The sequence below is a fragment of the Schistocerca gregaria genome, chromosome 4, assembly GCF_023897955.1.
Source record: "Schistocerca gregaria isolate iqSchGreg1 chromosome 4, iqSchGreg1.2, whole genome shotgun sequence".
NCBI classification, from domain to species: domain Eukaryota; kingdom Metazoa; phylum Arthropoda; class Insecta; order Orthoptera; family Acrididae; genus Schistocerca; species Schistocerca gregaria.
The window spans coordinates 756408942-756428499 of NC_064923.1; the positions used below are offsets into that span (position 1 = coordinate 756408942).

At 41.9% G+C, this 19558-nt stretch overlaps 1 protein-coding gene across 1 annotated transcript in view; it reads right to left on the reverse strand.

Moving 5' to 3' along the window:
* The window catches only part of LOC126266716 (uncharacterized), a 122729-nt gene extending 118387 nt beyond the window's left edge, over positions 1–4342 (reverse strand). The window contains exon 1 of the mRNA XM_049971186.1: positions 4288–4342. Coding sequence (XP_049827143.1) covers positions 4288–4339 — 52 coding nt within the window. The 5' untranslated portion in view covers positions 4340–4342. The remainder of the gene's footprint in view (positions 1–4287) is intronic.
* Between the last annotated feature and the right edge of the window lie 15216 nt (positions 4343–19558).

Below are 19558 nucleotides of genomic sequence, written 5' to 3' on the forward strand. Positions count from 1 at the left end.
ACATAATGTGTGCATGACATTAATAGAGCACGAAAGAAACTCAGCTAAAGTGGACATTTTTTGTGCCATTTCTCGTGAAAAAGTACACGGTCCCTTCTTTTTTGAGGAAAACACGTAGACTGAAATGAGCTGCCCTGAAATCCTGCGGAACTGGCTCTTTGTACAATTCCAGGACGACTGCGATGGCTTCATACGAGACACTGCCCCGAATTCTTGGCCTGCAAGATCGACAGACATGAGCCGAAGCGAGTTTTTCTTATGTGGACATGTAAAAGAAAGTGTGCTCATTTCCCATTTACATCGCGACATAGGAGAAGTGAATAACGTAACAACAGCTGCCACAACTTCTATAAAAGCAGATTCACTGCGTGACGTTTGTGACGAATTTAGCAAACACCTAGGCGTTGTTCGTGCTGCTGGTCGTGTGGTTGTAGGGCACCTGCAACAGCGTACCAAAAACGGTACGATTTTGTGAGTATTTTGCAAATCGTTTCATCTTTGTAAGTTTTTATCAATAAATATGAAGACTTGAATTAATCTAATTCTTTTTGGAGCACCCCGTAAATTAAACTATAAAATGCAATGGCTTTCATCTTCCTGTTATGTGCAGCAATTTACTACAAAGACCCAGTATTTAAAGATGACAGTAAAAAGTAAAATAAATAAACGAAACTGCAAAACGCATGTAGTGTTTTATCACCTTTTCGTTCGGCTTTTCTTTTGCTATTATCTGCAGCAATTCCGAGGAGTGATTGTCGACGAATACAACTTAGCTTGACACTTTTGAACTTCAGACCGTAACCTTCACTTATTTCACTGAATAGATAATAAGAGATTTGTTTCGTTACTATCACCTGTTCAGGTGGCTGATTCGCACATCGCAGGCGCTTGACCGTTATCCCCTTTCGTGGACCCGCATGCCGACTTCGATGTTCCTCCTAGGTATATCAGGAATATCATGGAGTTTTTGCTATGTGCGAATTTGTGCCAGATGGAACCTCATGCACAACTTCTATTTTGCTGTGTCTCTTGTGAACAGTTGGATTTTTCTCATATGGAACGGTTACTTTTAACGTGTCCACTGTGCTTTGCGCTCGGAATTTCACTGTCGGAAAGTGTAACACAAGAGTCCCTCAAGAACTTCATCCCTGCGCGAACTTACATGGTCGATTTTTCAGTCCACATGAGCGTCTGTGACTTAGAGAACAGGAACACAAGAGCACTCTCGGAAAGCTCCTACGAAGAACACTGAAGACAGTGACAGGTATAAGTGGCATTTTCCATTCCCCATTGTTACTCGAAACCCTTCAGTCGCTAAGAACTGCTTACAACAGAGTGAAGAGAATGTTTGCAAAACAGGAACTGCATCCAGAGTACAAGCGACTAATTTTGTTTTCAAGAAGCGCTAAGCATCCTTGTGCGACTGGTGCAGTTTCATCCACTAAATGTTGGTAAGACTGTTAGTTGAATCCGTTATAAGTAATGCAAAGTGTCGTCTTTCAGAACCGTTTCGATGCAGAGGTATTTTCCAGTATTCTACGTGTCTTCCTCATACGAGAATTATTTAGGTGATATTGCTATTTAGGATTTAATTGGTGGCCGGCAAACTGGCTATATTAATTAAGTGCCGTAATATAATAAAGACATTATTCGAGCAACACACAGTTACGTCACTTTCAACTGGTCATGTGAAATAAATCTCCGTAGCCTATAAACTAGCAATTACATTCAATGAGGATTTTAATCGCTGTCCGTTCCATATTAGAGGATGAAGGGTAGCCTTCTTTAAATGGAAAACAAATTGTTTGGATCCGGCCAGAGTAAGTTACTTGGCACGTAGGTGTGGCAAGCACCAGCTGGTTAGATCTCTATCGGTATTGGGAGATATGCAGTCTGTAACATGAAGCAGTTAAGATATAAGTCAGACTGATTTTTATCGATTCGATATCTTTGTATGAGAGTGTCGACTACTTTCTTCGGCGAGATATATATATATATATTTTTTTCTTTTTTTTTTTTACTCCTTAGATTGAATGCGGTAACGTTCTAGAATCACGCGATTAGGAAGGAAGCAATCGTTTCTTGTTCGTTGGACTGTTGAACCAACCTGTAAGGGATTCCCCACGATTAATTTAGAAGGACGTATTATTACGTCTGGAGTCACGCCACCGACGTGCTACGAGTTCAGCATTTCACTGCCTCTTCACTCTACTGTTTACATTTTTCTTGTCCAATTTCCGGTCACGTTTCTGGTAAAATAAGCCGTCTGGCTACCCTCTAACATTCTGTGTGGTGTCTGTTTGTTCTAAGTCGTGTCTCCCTACCACTTTCGCGCAAGGACTCTCTGAGCGTGTATTTTAGGGAATTGACTAGTTTGAACCTGGAACCTGTTGCTGGTACTGAGACGACAGACCACACATGACATGTAGAGTTCAGAAGAGATCAGTGAGACAAGCGACGATATACCCAAATACTTCATGATTCCAGCGTCAGCTCCACTGCACTGCCTGTAAAAGAATCTTAATACTAACTAAATTTAGCGGAAGGGGTTCAAGGCTTTCCTAGTTAGCTTGTGAAATAACATTGATAAAGCAGTCAAGTATTTTAATACAGGATGATAAAAACGTACTGCGTTCGACAAAAATGTGAGCGAATATTCCCTGAATAGGTTTCGTAGTTCTCTAATGGATCGAAGGATGACCTATGCCATATCTCATCTATAATCTAGGTTTGAATTAAGTTTCATAAAAGAGAAAACTATCAAAAATGGTCTACACTGCCCCTCAATTATCTTTAATTACTTATTATCTTGTCGTAAATTACAGTGGCTGATGTGGCTTCTCAGTAATTATATAATAGAAAAATCATCGCGTTTCAGATTTTTAACTTCTAATAGAAAATGTGAATACCACGAAGTTTAATTGACGATCGACACTAGTATTACGTAAAAAGGTGATGTAACAGATGAGACTTCTGCAGTTCTGAGTGAAGCCTTATGCGCTGTTCACATCTACATCTACATTTATACTCCGCAAGCCACCCAACGGTGTGTGGCGGAGGGCACTTTACGTACCACTGTCATTACCTCCCTTTCCTGTTCCAGTCGCGTATGGTTCGCGGGAAGAACGACTGCCGGAAAGCCTCCGTGCGCGTTCTAATCTCTCTAATTTTACATTCGTGATCTCCACGGGAGGTATAAGTAGGGGGAAGCAATATATTCGATACCTCATCCACAAACGCACCCTCTCGGAACCTGGCGAGCAAGTTACACCGCGATGCAGAGCGCCTCTCTTGCAGAGTCTGCCACTTGATTATGCTAAACATCTCCGTAACGCTATCACGCTTACCAAATAGCCCTGTGACGAAACGCGCCGCTCTTCTTTGGATCTTCTCTATCTCCTCCGTCAACCCGATCTGGTACGGATCCCACACTGATAAGCAATACTAAAGTATAGGTCGAACGAGTGTTTTGTAAGCCACCTCCTTTGTTGATGGACTACATTTTCTAAGGACTCTCCCAATGAATCTCAACCTGGTACCCGCCTTACCAACAATTAATTTTATATGATCATTCCACTTCAAATCGTTCCGCACGGATACTCCCAGATATTTTACAGAAGTAACTGCTACCAGTGTTTGTTCCGTTATCATGTAATCATACAATAAAGGATCCTTTTTTCTATGTATTCGCAATACATTACATTTGTCTATGTTAAGGGTCAGTTGCCACTCCCTACACCAAGTGCCTATCCACTGCAGATCTTCCTCCATTTCGCTACAATTTTCTAATGCTGCAACTTCTCTGTATACTACAGCATCATCCGCGAAAAGCCGCATGGAACTTCCGACGCTATCTACTAGGTCATTTATATATATATTGTGAAAAGCAATGGTCCCATAACACTCCCCTGTGGCACGCCAGAGGTTACTTTAACGTCTGTAGACGTCTCTCCACTGATAACCACATGCTGTGTTCTGTTTTCTAAAAACTCTTCAATTCAGCTACACAGCTGGTCTGATATTGCATAGGCTCTTACTTTGTTTATCAGGCAACAGTGCGGAACTGTATCGAACGCCTTCCGAAAGTCAAGGAAAATAGCATCTACCTGGGAGCCTGTATCTAATAATTTCTGGGTCTCATGAACAAATAAAGCGAGTTGGGTCTCACACGATCGCTGTTTCCGGAATCCATGTTGATTCCGGGTTTCAAAAAACGACATGATACTCGAGCAAAAAATATGTTCTAAAATTCTACAACAGATCGACGTCATTGCGTGCGTTCATTACCTTGTCGTTGGGCAGGCAGCGTCAAGGGTCGGCAGGCGGCGCAGCGCCACATATCTCGCCGTCTCGGAAGCAACTCCTCTCTAAATTCTCCTTACTACAATTTACCGAAGCTGGTTTAAGAAAAAGGTATCTGGCTGTGTTTCCAACTGGACGATTAGGGTCTCTATGTTAACCTTAAGCTCCGCCTACAAAAATTCTGTCTATCCAATGAGAAACGTTATACTTTTCGTGGTGGGGCAATGTTTTTAAAGTTTGCAACGTAACAGAGTCGCGTATAGTCTCACGCTAAAACTTGCAGCTGGCGTGGCCCTTTTAGTGTTTTTGCAAGATCCATACTGTTCTTCTGGCGGGCTCTATTATTTAACATGGGCTAGGGGATGGTCTTGGCTATCGGCCGGCGATGTGGGTATCCTTCACTTATCGTAGGGCCTTCCAGCTTAACATGGTACTGCTCTCGGCTTCTGTTCTCGTTTCTCCCCTCGGAACTGCTTTTGTTTCACGGTGGGAAGGTATGACATGTATTTAGGCGTTCTTGTTTCAGTCTGTGGTATTCCATTTGCTCACTCGTTGATCGTATTACTTGGGTTAATTTAAAGTCAGGATTTATTCGGAGCTATGTGACCTACTGCCGGATTTGCTATCATGTCAGGGTTTTCATGGAATGTGTTGGATTTGCCTGACACCTTACAACCCTACTTTGTAATACGGTATATGGAGAGCAGAAGCGGAAAGCGTTCGAGGTGCGGAGGGCGGGTCCAGCTGGAGGGAGCGTCCACTCTGCTCTGGCTGTGGTTGCTCGTCGGCAGGTGCGCGCCAGCCGGCCCGCCTTCACGCGTCCGCCCATGCCCTGCGGCTGGCCTTGCGCTGCTACCGCTCTGTCCCTCTAGCGGGCACTCACCTCCACGCCCGTAATTAGCAGCCACCAAACTCGTTCCTGTTGAGGCGAGACCGGTCGCTACCCACGGACTACACATCGCCATGCATTAAATTTCCGAGTAATCCCGCTACTTGCACCGAATTATACAGCTGCGTAGTAGGCAATTTATCATAATCTTCATTCCACTGTCACGTCCTAATGTGCTCCAGACAATATTTTCCCTAATAATTCCTTTCTCTACGTCATATCGTTCTCCCTAGATTAGTGTTTTACTCCTGTCATAGCATCGTACAATATGCGTTAGATGAGTATGTGCCAAGCAAGATCATAAGAGATGGAAAAGAGCCACCGTGGTACAACAACCGAGTTAGAAAACTGCTGCGGAACAAAGGGAACTTCACAGCAAACATAAACATAGCCAACGCCTTGCAGACAAACAAAAACTACGCGAAGCGAAATGTAATGTGAGGAGGGCCATGCGAGAGGCGTTCAATGAATTCGAAAGTAAAGTACTGACTTGTCGGAAAATCCTAAGAAATTTTGGTCATATATCAAAGCGGTAGGTGGATCAAAACAAAATGTCCAGACACCCTGTGATCAAAATGGTACTGAAACAGAGGATGACAGACTAAAGACCGAAATAGTAAATGTCTTTTTCCAAAGCTGTTTCACAGAGGAAGACTGCGCTGTAATTCCTTCTCTAGCTTGTCGCACAGATGTCAAAATGGTAGATATCGAAATAGACGACAGAGGGATAGAGAAACAATTAAAATCGCTCAAAAGAGGAAAGGCTGCTGGACCTGATGGGATACCAGTTCGATTTAGAACAGAGTACGCGGAGGAACTTGCCCCCTTCTTGCAGCGGTGTACCGTAGGTCTCTAGAAGAGCGAAGCGTTCTAAAGGATTGTAAAAGGGCACAGGTCATCCCGGTTTTCAAGAAGGGACGTCGAACAGATGTGCAGAACTACAGACCTATATCTCTAACGTCGATCAGTTGTAGAATTTTGGAACACGTATTATGTTCGAGTATAATGTCTTTTCTGGAGACTAGAAATCTACTCTGTAGGAATCAGCATGGGTTTCGAAAAAGACGATAGTGTGAAACCCAGCTCGCGCTATTCGTCCACGAGACTCAGAGGGCCTTAGACACGGGTTCACAGGTAGATGCCGTGTTTCTTGACTTCCGCTAGGCATTCGATACAGTTCCCCACAGTCGTTTAATGAACAAAGTAAGAGCATATGGACTATCAGACCAATTGTGTGATTGGATTGAAGAGTTCCTAGATAACAGAACGCAGTATGTCATCCTCAATGGAGAGAAGTCTTCCGAAGTAAGAGTTATTTCAGGTGTGCCGCAGGGGAGTGTCGTAGGACTGTTGCTATTCACAATATACATAAATGACCTTGTGGATGATATCGGAAGTTCACTGAGGCTTTTTGCGGATGATGCTGTGGTGTATCGAGAGGTTGTAACAATGGAAAATTGTACTGAAATGCAGGAGGATCCGCAGCGAATTGACGCATGGTGCAGGGAATGGCAATTCAATCTCACTGTAGACAAGTGTAATGTGCTGCGAATAGATAGGAAGAATGATCACTTATCATTTAACTACAATATAGCAGGTCAGCAACTGGAAGCAGTTAATTCCATAAATTATCTGGGAGTACGCATTAGGAGTGATTTAAAATGGAATGATCATATAAAGTTGATCGTCGGTAAAGCAGATGCCAGACTGAGATTCATTGGAAGAATCCTAAGGAAATGCAATCCGACAACAAAGGAAGTAGGTTACAGTACGCTTGTTCGCCCACTGCTTGAATACTGCTCAGCAGTGTGGGATCCGCACCAGGTAGGGTTGATAGAAGAGATAGAGAAGATCCAACGGAGAGCAGCGCGCTTCGTTACAGGATCATTTAGTAATTGCGAAAGCGTTACGGAGATGATAGATAAACTCCAGTGGAAGACTCTGCAGGAGAGACGCTCAGTAGCTCGGTACGGGCTTTTGTTGAAGTTTCGAGAACATACCTTCAGCGAGGAGTCAAGTAGCATTTTGCTCCCTCCTACATATATCTCGCGAAGAGACCATGAGGATAAAATCAGAGAGATTAGAGCCCACACAGAGGCATACCGACAATCCTTCTTTCCACGAACAATACGAGACTGGAATAGAAGGGAGAACCGATAGAGGCACTCAAGGTACCCTCCGCCACACACCGTCAGGTGGCTTGCGGAGTAATGGATGTAGATGTAGATGTAGAAATAGGAAGGGGAGGTAGTAATAGCACACTTCAGTTACTCTGCCATCTGTAACAAAAAGAAAAAAAACTGAGTGAAGTATTCAACGGTGACCTTCGACGGGTATAATGTCGCGTCCGCCCACACCAAATTCCGAGAACACTGACAAACAAAATGAAAAAGAGACCATAAGGTAGGTGCCTGGAACCAGAGAGGTTGTGGTATTCAGTAACGGTCGGACCATGGAAATTTCCAGTCTGCCTTTAATCTATTCTTCACCTCTCATAGGCGTGAGAAGTCCACTTTAAACTGTAGGTACCCTGTCCCGGTTGGATGACTGCAGCGGATCTGTGGCACGCAAGTCAACGAAGAGGCGTCCAATCGAAAGACTTGCATCTGACCTCAGCTGGTATTAGCAGCGGACCCGCCTTCCACGGTGATGTCGCTGTCTCCCTCACCCGTGTCTATCTATTCGTCGTCTGGTGTGTCAGCTGTAGACGAAGACTCGTCGCTCTGATGCCTACATACACATATTATATTTTCAGTTCCAGCAGAGCAGACGGTAGATATATATTTAGCGTGACATACCGCTTCCCTCCAGTCTTCTAATGTCACAACAATAAAAGTCAGCCGCCTTTTTTCTACTCCGAGAATGAGACGACTGGCATTTTACAACAACGGGTCGTATGCTTTCCAAGATTCTAGATTAATTCTACGAGATTTCCACCCATATGCTGTGGCGGCAAATTGAAGGCAACATATCTGTTTTCTTCCAAAGTTTTGTTAACGGAATAAATAGAACAGTGAATCTCCTGAACTACACTACATGTCAGTTCTAGTATAATATATCTGTCCAATGAATACCGGTTTATTATCTGCATTTCTTCTTGGTGTAGCAATTTTAATGCCCAGTAGTGTAAGTAATGTATATCGAAAAGTTTAGATATCTTGCGACCATTTCCATACCGTATGTGATTATGCGCATCACAGACTGTATGTCACTTCTCAGCGAAGCAGAGAAAGGAGATACGCTCTTCTTCCTGTTGTGTTACGAGAAGTTACCATAAAATCACTATACTTGTACATGATTATCCTGGAATAGCCTGAGTCTCCACAATCTTTTTAAATCTGTCACCGCCTCTCTCGGGCATGAGTGTGTGTGTTTGTCCTTAGGATAATTTAGGTTAAGTAGTGTGTACGCTCAGGGACTGATGACCTTAGCAGTTGAGTCCCATAAGATTTCACACACATTTGAGAGAGAGAGAGAGAGAGAAGTGTAATATTCGTCCGCTTTTCGCTGTATTTATAATGTTTTACTTAACGCTCGCTTATTTAATTAAAAATCAATTAAAAGTAATTAAAATTAACATGTCATTACATTTTCACGCAATTTGGGTGCATAGATCCTGAGAAATCAGTACCCAGAACAACCACGTCTGGCCGTAATAACGGCCTTGATACACCTGGGCATTGAGTCAGAGCTTGGATGGCGTGTACAGGTACAGCTGCCCATGCAGCTTCAACACGATACCACAGTTCATCAAGAGTAGTGACTGGCGTATTGTGACGAGCCAGTTGCTCGCTCACCATTGACCAGACGTTTCCAATTGATGAGAGATCTGGAGAATGTGCTGGCCAAGGCAGCAGTCGAACATTTTCTGTATCCAGAATGGCCCGTACAGGACCTGCAATATGCGGTCGTGAATTATCCTGCTGAAATCTAGGGTTTCGCAGGGATCGAATGAAAGGTAGAGCCACGGGTCGTAACACATCTACAATGTAGATTTGACTGTTCAAAGTGCCGTCAATGGGAACAAGAGGTGACCGAGACGTGTAACCAATGGCACCCCATACCATCAAGCCGGGTGATACGCCAGTATGGCGATGACGAATACACGCTTCCAAAGTGCGTTCACCGCGATGTCGCCAAACACGGATGCGACCATCACGATGCTGTAAACAGAACCTGGATTCATCCGAAAAAACGACGTTTTTCCTTTCATGCACCCAGGTTCGTCGTAGAGTACACCATCGCAGGCGCTCCTGTCTGTTATGCAGCGTAGGGTAACCACAGCCACGGTCTCCGAGCTGATAGTCCATGCTGCTGCAAACGTCATCGAACTGTCTGTGCAGATGGTTGTTGTCTTGCAAATGTCCCCATCTGTTGACTCAGGGATCGAGACGTGGCTGCACGATCCGTTACAGCCATGCGGATAAGATGCCTGTCATCTCGACTGCTAGTGATACGAGGCCGTTGGGATTCAGCACGGCGTTCCGTATTACACTCCTGAACCCACCGATTCCATATTCTGCTAACAGTCATTGGATCTCGACCAACGCGAGCAGCAATGTCGCGATACGATAAACCGCAATCGCGATAGGCTACAATCCGACCTTTATCAAAGTCGGAAACGTGATGGTACGCATTTCTCCTCCTTACACGAGGCATGACAACAACGTTTCACCAAACAACGCCGGTCAACTGCTGTTTGTGAATGAGAAATCGGTTGGAAACTTTCTTCATGTCAGCACGTTGTAGGTGTGAATGCTCTGAAAAGCTAATCATCTGCATATCACTGCATCTTCTCCCAGCAGGTTAAAGTTCCCGTCTGTAGCACATAATCGTCGTGGTGTAGCAATTTTAATGGCCAGTAGTGTATAATGGTAGAACAGAGATTGAAGAGCGAGGTTTTAAATTGCAGGATATTTCTGGGAGCAGATGTGGACTTTCACCACAATTTATAGGTTATGAGCTGTAGATTAAAACTGAAGAAACTGCGATAAGAATGGAAATGGGACCTGGATAATCTGAAAGAACCATTGTACAGAGTTTTAGAGGGAACATTATGGAACGATTGACAAGCACAGGAGAAAGAAATACAGTAGAAGAAGAATGGGTAGCTTTGAGACATGAAATAGTGAAGGTAGCAGAGGATCAAGTAGGTAAAAAGACGAGGGCTAGTAGAATCCTTTATGTAACAGAACAGATATTTAATTTAATTGATGAAAGGAAAAAATATAAAAATGCAGTAAAGGAAGCAGGCAGAAATAAATTCAAACGTCTCAAAAATGAGATCGACAGGAAATGGTTCAAATGGCTCTGAGCACTATACGACTTAACTTCTAATATCACCAGTCTCCTAGAACTTAGAACTACTTAAACCTAAGGACATCACACACATCCATGCCCGAGGCAGGATTCTAACCTGTGACCGAAGCGGTCCTGCGGTTAAAGACTGTAGCGGTTCCAGACGCAAGGCTACCAAGGCAGGTGACATGAAATGCAAAATGGCTAAGCATGGATGGCTAGAAGACAAATGTAAGGATCTGGAGGCATATATCACTGTGGGTAAGATAAATACTGTCTACAGGAAAATTAAAGAGACTTTTGGAGAAAAGAGAAATACCTGTATGAATATCAAGAGCTCAGTTGAAAAATCAGTTCTGAGCAAAAAAAAAAAGGAAAATAGAAAGGTGAAATGAGTCTATACAAGGGCGATGTGCTTGAGGGCAATGTTATGTAAAATGGGAGATGAAGTGGATGAAAATGATACGGAAGATATGATAATGCGTGAAGAATTTGACAGGACACTGGAAGATAAAAGTCAAAAACGGACCCAGACCTAACCTTCTGTTAGAACTACTAATACCCTTGAGAGAGCCCACAATGACAAAACTCTACCATCTGGTGAGCAAGATGTATGAAACAGGCGAAACACCCTCAGACTGAAGGAAGAATATATATGTCGAATGAGGCCTGGGGCACTGGAAGGTTTCTCATACATTATATAATGGTAAGACAGAGAGTTAAGAACCAAGTTTTAAATTGCAAGACATTTCCAGGAGCAGATGTGGCTTCTGACCACAATTTATTGGTTATGAACTGTAGATTAAACCTGATGAAGGTACAAAAATTTAGGAATTTAAGGAGATGAGACCTGGATAAACTGAAATAGGTGTCGACAGGTGTGAAAATTACTGAATTATCAGTTTAATAAGTCATGGGTGCAAAATACTAATACGAAATCTTTGCAAACGAATTGAAAAACTGGTAGAAGCCGACTTGGGGGAAGATCTGTGTGGGTTCCGTAGAAATGTTGGAACACGTGAGGTAACACTGACCCTACGACTATCTCAGAAGATAAATTAACGAAAGGCAAACCTACGTGTCTAGCATTTGTAGACTTAGAGAAAGCTTTTGACAATGTTGACTGGAATACTCTCTTTCAAATTCTAAAGGTGGCAGGAGCAAAACACAGAGATCGAAAGGCTATTTACAATCTGTACAGAAACCAGATGGCAATTATATCGAGGGGCATAAAAGGGAAGCAGTGGTTGAGAAGGGAGTGGGGCAGAGTTGTGGTCTATCCCCGATGTTATTTAATCTGTAAATTGAGCCAGCAGTAAAGGAGACAGTAGAAAAATTCGGAGTAGGAATTAAAATCCATGAGAAGAGAGGAAAATTTTGAGGTTTACCAGTGACATTGCAATTCTGTCAGTGACAGCAAAGGACCTGGAGGAGAAGCTGAAAGGAATGGACAGTGTTTTGAGAGGAGGATATAAGATGAACACCAACAAAAGCAAAACGAGGGTGATGAAATGTAGTCGAATTAAATCGGGTGATGCTGCGGGAATTACATTAGGAAATAAGACGCTTAAAGTAGTAAATGAGTTTTGCCATTTGGGGAGCAAAATAAATGATGGTGGTCGAAGTAGAGAGGATATAAAATGTAGTCTGGCAATTGCAAGGAAAGCGTTTCAGAAGAAGAGAAATTTGTTAACATCGATTATAGATTTAAATGTCAGGAAGTCTTTTCTGAAAGTATTTGTATGGAGTTTAGCCATGTATGGAAGTGAAACGTGGATGATAAATAGTTTAAACAAGAAGAGAATAGAAGCTTTCGAAATGTGGTGCTACAGAAGAATGCTGAAGATTAGATGGGTAGATCACATAAATAATGAGGAGGTATTGAATAGAATTCGGGAGAAGAGAAATTTGTAGCACAGCTTTACCAGAAGAAGGGATCGGGTGGTAGGACATGTTCTGAAGCATCAAGGGATCACCAATTTAGGACTGGAGGGCAGCGTGGATGGTAAAAATCGAAGAGGGAGATGAATACACTAAACAGATTCAGAAGGATGTAGGTTGCAGTAGGTACTGGGAGATGAAAAGCTTGCCCTGGATAGGGTAGCTTGGAGAGCTCTATCAAACCAGTCTCTGGAGTCAAGACCACAACAACAACAACAACAACAACAACAACAATATGTGAGCACGCTACACAGAGTTGTCCATGAGAAAATCACATTTTTTTCTAAAACCACAAAAAAAAATTGAGGATGTGCCGTTGGGCTATATGTATGGTCATGCCAAAAACAGTTTTTAGCGGGAATTGGGATCTTTTAAATTGAAAATGCAAATCCGTCTTTATAATTGAGATTCGTGGAAACAAAACACTTTCTCCTTTTGTTGAGCGACTAATTATAATAACCCTATCAATATTTCGGCACAGATGTGTAATTTGTAAGCGTGTACCGTCGCAGCAAGATTTCTAATAGTGAAGACTGCAACGCCAACCTTTACCCTCAGTTTATGAGAGGTAACTCCTAACAATCCCAAAGAGTTAAGAAGTTCTATAGGAAAGAAGTGACTTGTTCAGTGTCTATAATATTACCAACAGAAAGATACTCTACAATATGTTCTTCTACTTGTGACACAAATTTTTCATTCAGCTCTCCTATAAATTCGTTAGTCAGCGCCATAATTGCCTTTTACACAACCATTCTTTATTCCCACACTTGTTTGTAGTTCAGGATAGAGTTTGCTAACCAAGTCCTATGTGCTGCATAAAATATTACAGTATTCACGATGTAATGTAACCATGCCCTTGGCATCTGTATCAATACGATTTCGCCGATTTTCAGAAGTTCGTCCAGCATATTGTGCAGTTTCCGCTTCACTGTGCAGTCGCAGGTGTCTGTTTGTTGATAAACAAAATTTGTAACATGTTACCATAAAGCTGACGCCTTTAAACATGTGTTTCCTTCATCTGCGGTGTATCTTCAGTTATTATGCGCAGGGTCTGTCAAAACATCGTACATTCGCCCACGATCGCTATTTGTATTGATGTTTACAAGTAGGTAAGCACGTGTTCGCGAGCTTTCTACGGCAGCTTGAGTGCTGAATGCAGCATTGAGCAGCGCGGGAGCTGTTCCAGAGGGGTCTACTGCAGCAACATCTCTTTTATTTTTAGGAATTTTTGCTCAGAGAAATATTAAAAGAAAAGTCTTAACCAGTTCCTCCGGCCGCGTGTTGTAAGTCTTTTTATTTAATGCCACTTCGGTGGCTTGCTCGTCGGTGATGATAAAATGATATGAGACAACGCATATACAGTCAGTCGCGAGCGGAAAAAAACTATATCGCGGGAATCGAAGCCAGCACCGCAAGACTGAGGCCTAACAAGGTTCATCACACGACCACATATTCATCCAAATCATTACGCCTCTCAGAACACACAACGACAGAAACGAGACGCTGAGCTGCTAAAATCCTACGAGCTCGTCGCTTATATTAGTACGGAAGCGTGAATTAAAAACCTAGAGGATTGTATAAGCAATGTATTCATTACTTCGAATTGTATTATGTACAATATATCACACCCTAAACGCATGTCACAAATGTGACAAACGTCTGGAGTCGGAAAGTAAATAGCTATTTAAAAGCATAATTATTGTACCATATTTCGCGTTATGTTCTTAAAATCAATTAAAATGTTGTAGTACACACTTCCTAAAGTAGCCTATATTCTTTCTCAGCGTTGATGCTATTTCCGTACCAAATTTCATCAAAATCGGCTCAGTGGTTTGGTTTTGAAAGCGTAACAGACAGAATTACTTTCCTATTCATAATATTCGTATAGATTTCATTTAAAGTACAGATATAGACTGTCCGACGCACGAGACTTTGCAGATTAGACACCGAATTAGCCTGACATACGCGCAACCGTCCTGATGTACGAGTAATACAACATGTGACTGTTAAGGCTGTCAGTTCTTTTTGCGAGCTAAGATGCTTTTTCCATGCTTACGTTGTTTACCTACACTTCGATTTTGATCGGCTTTAAATATGTTGCAATATAGAGCAAAGTAACAGAAACATATTTTTTTATGCGTGCCCATGTGGTTGTTACGAGAGTGAAACACGCCTTCGAGAAAAATTGAGGATAATATTCCCGAATGAATACCGTTGAAACGGTAACAGGTATAGATGAAACTTCAAATAAAATTTTTCGAAATCCCCTCCCCCATACTATTTCATTTTTCTTTTCGACATTTGACTAATAGCAAAAAAAACAGAATCGTTAATACCAAATTCAATCATGTATGATGAAGTGGTGTTCCAACACGCATTGTCCGAAATTAGTTAGAAATGTCTCTATACCATTGCTTCAATGACATTTGATAAGCGTCTGCTTAAATGGAATTTGTCATACTGGGTTGTTTAATTAGTCTTTCCCAGATAAATATATTCTAAATGTTTATTCTACATAGCATTTCTGCCTAGTAAGTTCCGGCCGCGGCACAAATTTCAATTCATTTCTTCTGCTTCCATCATTATTGTTGTATTTGTGTTTTCTTTTTATATTTTTTGTATTCTTTTGTTTTCAGTTTTTAACCTTTTCAGATTTATGTTATATTTGAAATTATGTATACCTCATTGTCGTGATATTATTGTAGATCTATACAATTATGAGGAAACACAGAACTGTTCAAGTCAAAAAAATCTAGATGACAGGGAATTACGAAGAAATTACTTATTCGGTAAATATGTGTGCACCGTTGTAATGTACATCAAAAACCATACAACTTCTACTTGAAGTTTTTTATATATGTTATTGTTTCAACGGTACTCGTTTAGAAACATTACAACTCAATTTTTCGAGGAGATGTTTCACTAACTTAATACCTACATAGGCATGTACAAAAAAATATTTTTCTTATTTTGCTCTTCACTGCAACGCATTCAAATCCGATCAAAACTTAATCGTATCCCTCGCGTAGATTTACTTGTGAGTCAGGAACAGTAATCTGGTTTGTCAAAAATATCAGCAGGAAAGACTGCAACAGGATTATTTGACTAGCTGGTGAGTGGAACGGAAATGTTTAAAAAAAAAAAAAAACGCCTGTGCCAGAAGTGAATGCAATACGCCGTACAGCTCGCATGGGCGTGCTTGGAGAACTCCAAAGGCCGTCCTCCGGCACAGACTCCGCGAATATCCTGCAACCCGCTACGTATCCATGCCGACGCCGGAGCGGGCGCTCACGTGATGTCGGGCAAGCAGCACCCCGCACAGGGGCGAACAGCCACCAAGAAGCCCCTGACACGCCGTAGCGGCGAAGTGACGAAACTGTTCCCGAATTTCTTTTTCTTGTGTTTATTGGCTTTCGGGACGTCCCCATACAGCCATCTCAAGAGTGTAATGTCAGTTATGACGATACGAACGTATGGACAAAACAACACCCAGTACCTGACTGGAGAAAAACTGTGACCCGGGCGGCAATCGAGAGAATACTGCCGAGGCCGACCTGTTCCCCCATTGAAGGTAAAAATTTCAGGGGCAAATGTAATACTGGCGTGTGATTTAAAGGGCATGAGAAACTTCGGCAGAAAGGACGTTTACTTTATGATTCCTACTGAGTAATCGAGTCTGTCTTAAAAGTAGTTTCCTGGTTTTCTGTATTAGGTCTCCATCAAAAGAAGGGAAGTAATAAATATCTGTTCAAGTAGATAGGGACTGTTTCTTACAAACATAAACAAAAATGCGTTAAGTTTTCGATTGCTTAGTTGCTTAACGATGCAGGAGATAGTGCGAGTATTTTATCATTTATTAATGTTTTCACTGTCGATTCTACATCTACATCAACACTTATACTCCGAAAGCCACCCAATGGTGTGTGGCGGAGGGCATTTTACGTGCCACTGTCATTACCTCTCTTTCCTGTTCCACTCGCGTATGGTTCGCGGGAAGAACGACTGCCGGAAAGCCTCCGTGCACGCTCGAATCTCTCTAATTTTACACTCGTGATCTCGTCGTGAGGTATAAGTAGGGGGAGTAGCAGAGTGATTTCAGTTGCTTTTCTGTTGCTTGGACACTTATTTCGATGTCAGCCATTTTTTAGTTTGTACGAGGATTTAGAGAAGGAACTGCAGTGCGGTCTTCCTCTGTGAAACGGCTTTGGAAAAAGGTGTTTAGTATTTCAGTTTTAAGCGTGTCATCCTCTTTTTCAGTGCCATCATTATCCCAGAGTGTCTGGATATGCTGTTTCGAGCCACTTAGTGATTTAACGTAAGACCAGAACTTCCTAGGATTTTCTGTCAAGTCGGTAATAGAATTTTACTTTCGAATTCACTGAACACTTCACGCATAGCCCTCCTTACGTTAACTTTGACATCGTTTAGCTTCTGTGTGTCTGAGAGGTTTTCGTTAATATTTTCTGGCGCATACTCTACGTATGTTTTTGCGATTATTTTTGAGTCTTTAATTTATTTTTGTATGGCTCAATTTCATTTACTTTCTTTTCGTAAATTTTGTCGTATTTTTCATTAATCTAGCTTGCACTTGAATAGCTGCAATCTCCAGTATAACTTGAACTAGGCACTTCATTTTCAGACTTTTTTTTCTAACGACAGGAATGTATAGTCCTTATGAACATTAACTTCGTTTGGCATTGTGAATGCAACGTTTTATGAGATGGTTGTCATCATTTACTAAATGTAACAAAGTGTTGCCCAGCAAACGGCTGACTTCAATACGGGAACCCTCCACTAGCGCCAGCCTTGCACGCTCGCCCCGGTCCATATGTGGACGTTACAGTGACACACCGCGATGTGTAGTTCAGTGAAGACTATTCTTAGTCCAGTAGTTTAAACGGAATCGCCGGAGGTAGATGAAGATGCAGATATACCAACAGAAAGTGAAAGAACATGAAATGTTGATCTTACTAAAAACATGGACCATTTTTCACATACAAGAAGGAGGAAAAAATCATTTAAGTGGAACAAAAATGTAGGCCACTAGCCCATACAAGATTTTACTTTGTCTTTATACTTCTACATTTTTTTTGCTTAATTTTTTTCCTACAGTGGAATGTCAGGTCTTAAATGGCTACACAGGATAATTGAAATGACCTGGGAGTCGGGATAGGTTCCATCAGACTGGACAAAAGCAGTAATCACACCAATCTTTAAACATGGAAACAGAAAAGATTGTAACAACTACAGAGGTATCTCTTTAATCAGCGTTGTGGGTAAAATCTTCTCAGGTATTGTTGAAAGGAAAGTGCGAGTATTAGTTGAGGACCAACTGGATGAAAATCAGTGTGGCTTCAGGCCTCTTAGAGGTTGTCAGGACCAGATCTTTAGCTTACGGCAAATAATGGAGAAGTGTTATGAGTGGAACAGGGAACTGTATCTATGCTTTATAGATCTAGAAAAGGCATATGACTGGGTTCCTAGGAGGAAGTTATTGTCTGTTCTACAAGATTATGGAACAGGAAGAAAACTTTACATGGATAGTCAGGCAGCAGTTAGAGTTGACGGTAAATTGAGTTCATGGTTCAGAGTAGTTTCAGGGGTAAGAGAAGGCTGCAACCTGTCTCCACTGTTATTCTTATTATTTATGGATCATATGTTGAAAAGAATAGACTGGCTGGGTGAGATTAAGATATGTGAACACAAAATAAGCAGTCTTGGATATGCGGATGACTTAGTTGTGATGGCAGACTCGATTGAAAGTTTGCAAAGTGATATTGCAGAGCTAGATCAGAAATGTAAGGACTATGGTATGAAGATTAGCATCTCCAAAACGAAAGTAATGTCAGTGGGAAAGAGATATAAACGGATTGAGTGCCAAATAGGAGGAACAAAGTAAGAACAGGTGGACGGTTTCAAGTACTTAGGATGCATATTCTCACTGGATGGCAACATAGTGAAAGAACTGGAAGCGAGGTGTAGCGAAGCTAATGCAGTGAGCGCTCAGCTACGATCTACTCTCTTCTGCAAGAAGGAAGTCAGTACCAAGACTAAGTTGTCTGCGCACCGTTCAATCTTTCGACCAACTTTCTTGTATGGGAGCGAAAGCTGGGTGGATTCAGGTTACCTTATCAATAAGGTTGAGATTACGGATATGAAAGTAGCTAGGATGATTGCAGATACTAATAGATGGGAACAATGGCTGGAGGGTGTCCACAATGAGGAAATCAAAGAAAAATTGGGAATGAACTCTATAGATGTAGCAGTTGCGGCGAACATGCTTAGATGGTGGGGTCATGTTACACGCATGGGAGAAGCTAGGTTACCCAAGAGACTCATGGGCTCCGCAGTAGAGGGTAGGAGGAGTCGGGGCAGACCAAGGAGAAGGTACCTGGATTCGGTTAAGAATGATTTTGAAGTAATAGGCTTAACATCAGAAGAGGCACCAATGTTAGCACTGAATAGGGGATCATGGAGGCAGTTTATAAGGGGGACTAAGCTCCAGACTGAACGCTGAAAGGCAAAATCAGTCTTAAATGATGATGATGATGACTTTTTTCTTTGAAATTATTTTTTCGTTCCTTTTTTGTCTTGAAATAGTGTGATATATTTTATTTCACATTTTGCGAAATTATTCTGTGTTGCATAATCAATTAATTTCGAATGTTTTTATTCTGAGTGGAAAAAGATTGTTATACTAGTTATACACAGATTCTCATAAGAAACACTTCGTTACAGGATTTAATTACAATGGACGCTGGATAGTGAGTAGTGCTTGTTATCTTATGTAGAACAGCAACGAATGGTTGTTTTTTTTTTTATTGATAAATCAGAGAATAATTGTGAAGATCAAGTTTTGTTTGCAAGATCTATTAAAAATAAAACTAAAATTGACGTGAATTACGTATTTGTTAGTGAGATATTGCGTTTGGAACTTTCGTCTGGTGTGCCTATTATAAGTTACCGATCGACAGCGCTGGTTGTAAGAGAATAGGTGGCAATTAAGGAATGGTTCGAGTAGCGCTCCCCTGGCACATGGAAGGAATGCTGTCGGGACAGGACCGGACGGGGACCTGCTGCAGCGGCGTCAGGAGTGAAGAGGCGGCCGGCGGCGCTCGCCCATTCAGA